Below are 1,468 nucleotides of genomic sequence, written 5' to 3'. Positions count from 1 at the left end.
AAATTTCATTAAAAATATACTTTTTTTTCAGAAAGTTGTGTAGAAACAAAGTTGCAGTGAGGGTGTTTGAGTAGGGGGGGGGGAGGATCACGCTTGTGTAGGTTTACTGCAAAAGAAAGAAGACGAACAAGAGGATAAAGAGAAAGCACCAACGGTTGTGTGTGTATGTGTGTGTGTGTGTGTGTGTTTGTGTATGTTTGTGTGTGTTGCGTGCGTGCGTGCGTATACGTGTGCGTGTGCGTACGTGTGTGTGTGTGGGGGGGCGTGAGTGGATGGATGCGCGTGCGTATGTTCTTGTGTGTATGTGTGTGAGAGAGAGAGGAGGGAAAGAAAGGGAGAAAGATAGAAAAAGAAAGAAAAAGAGAGAGAGAGAAAGAAAGAAAGAAACGAACGAACAAAGGGTAACGTTAAGAGAGTGTATGTTACGAACTCTTGAAAGAAAGATATGTGTGCGTGTGACTGTCTAATAGAGAGAACATATTGATTAAAGGAGAGAGAGAGAGAGAGAGAGAGAGAGAGAGAGAGAAAGAATGACAAACAGACTGTTTATATGAGTGGTGCGCAACAGTTAGTTGTGTGTATATTAAGCTGACAACATGGCCTGTTAATTAGCCTCATGCACTGGCGTGGAAAATCAAAACAAAAATTAACATCACAATTTCGAATCGATTGCTGAGAGTTTAATTAATATTCGAACTTATCATTATTCGTTCCTTTACTTACAAGAGTAAAAGAATCAGTGAAGAATGGCACCTAGTGTCTATGACAAAGTAATTGCGGTGATATCAAAACCACAGGAACAGAGAACTGATTTCGAATGTCACGATTTGGTGCCTTGGATTCGGAAACAGAACAAATTATTTTCCAACTTAAAGCATGGTAAATATTCCAGCAATTTTCATATCTTTTATCTGACTTGCTTTCTTTAAGTTTCTTTTCCGACTTTATTTCGTTGTTTTCCTCTTCGTTTTGAATTTTTTCCATCAATAATTTCTTGTTTTGTTTTTCTTTCTCTCTATCAACCTTCATTTTTTCTTTCTTTCTCTTTCTTTCTTTCTTTCTTTCTTTTTTTCTTTCTTTCTCTATTTCTTTCTTTCTTTCTTTCTTTCACCCTTACATTTTTCTTTTCCATCACCCTTTCTTTTTCTTTCTCTCTTTCTTTCTTTCTTTCTTTCTTTCTTTCTTTCTTTCTTTCTTTCTTTCTCTCTTTCTTTTCTCTCTTTCTTTCTCTCTTTCTCTATTTCTTTCTTTCTTTCTTTCTTTCTTTCTTTCTTTCTTTCTTTCTTTCTTTCTTTCTTTCTTTCTTTCTTTCACCCTTACATTTTTCTTTCTTTCACCCTTACATTTTTCTTTTCCATCACCCTTTCTTTTCCTTTCTCTCTTTCTTTTCTCTCTTTCCTTCTTTCTTTCTTTCTTTCTTTCTTTCTTTCTTTCTTTCTTTCTTTCACCCTTACATTTTTCTTTCTTT

General features: G+C 35.4%; 1 protein-coding gene across 2 annotated transcripts in view; it reads left to right on the top strand.

Moving 5' to 3' along the window:
* The first annotated feature begins 333 nt into the window (after positions 1–333).
* LOC106878241 (cAMP-dependent protein kinase regulatory subunit) overlaps positions 334–1,468 on the top strand; it is a 57,205-nt gene continuing 56,070 nt past the window's right edge. Inside the window, exon 1 of one of the 2 annotated variants that reach the window (XM_014927411.2) lies at positions 334–879. In XM_014927411.2, coding sequence (XP_014782897.1) covers positions 747–879 — 133 coding nt within the window. In that variant the 5' untranslated portion in view covers positions 334–746. The remainder of the gene's footprint in view (positions 880–1,468) is intronic. The other variant, XM_014927410.2, reaches the window with a different exon arrangement.

This window comes from Octopus bimaculoides, chromosome 3 (assembly GCF_001194135.2).
Source record: "Octopus bimaculoides isolate UCB-OBI-ISO-001 chromosome 3, ASM119413v2, whole genome shotgun sequence".
NCBI classification, from domain to species: Eukaryota; Metazoa; Mollusca; class Cephalopoda; order Octopoda; family Octopodidae; genus Octopus; species Octopus bimaculoides.
This window is presented reverse-complemented; position numbering and strand designations above follow the sequence as displayed.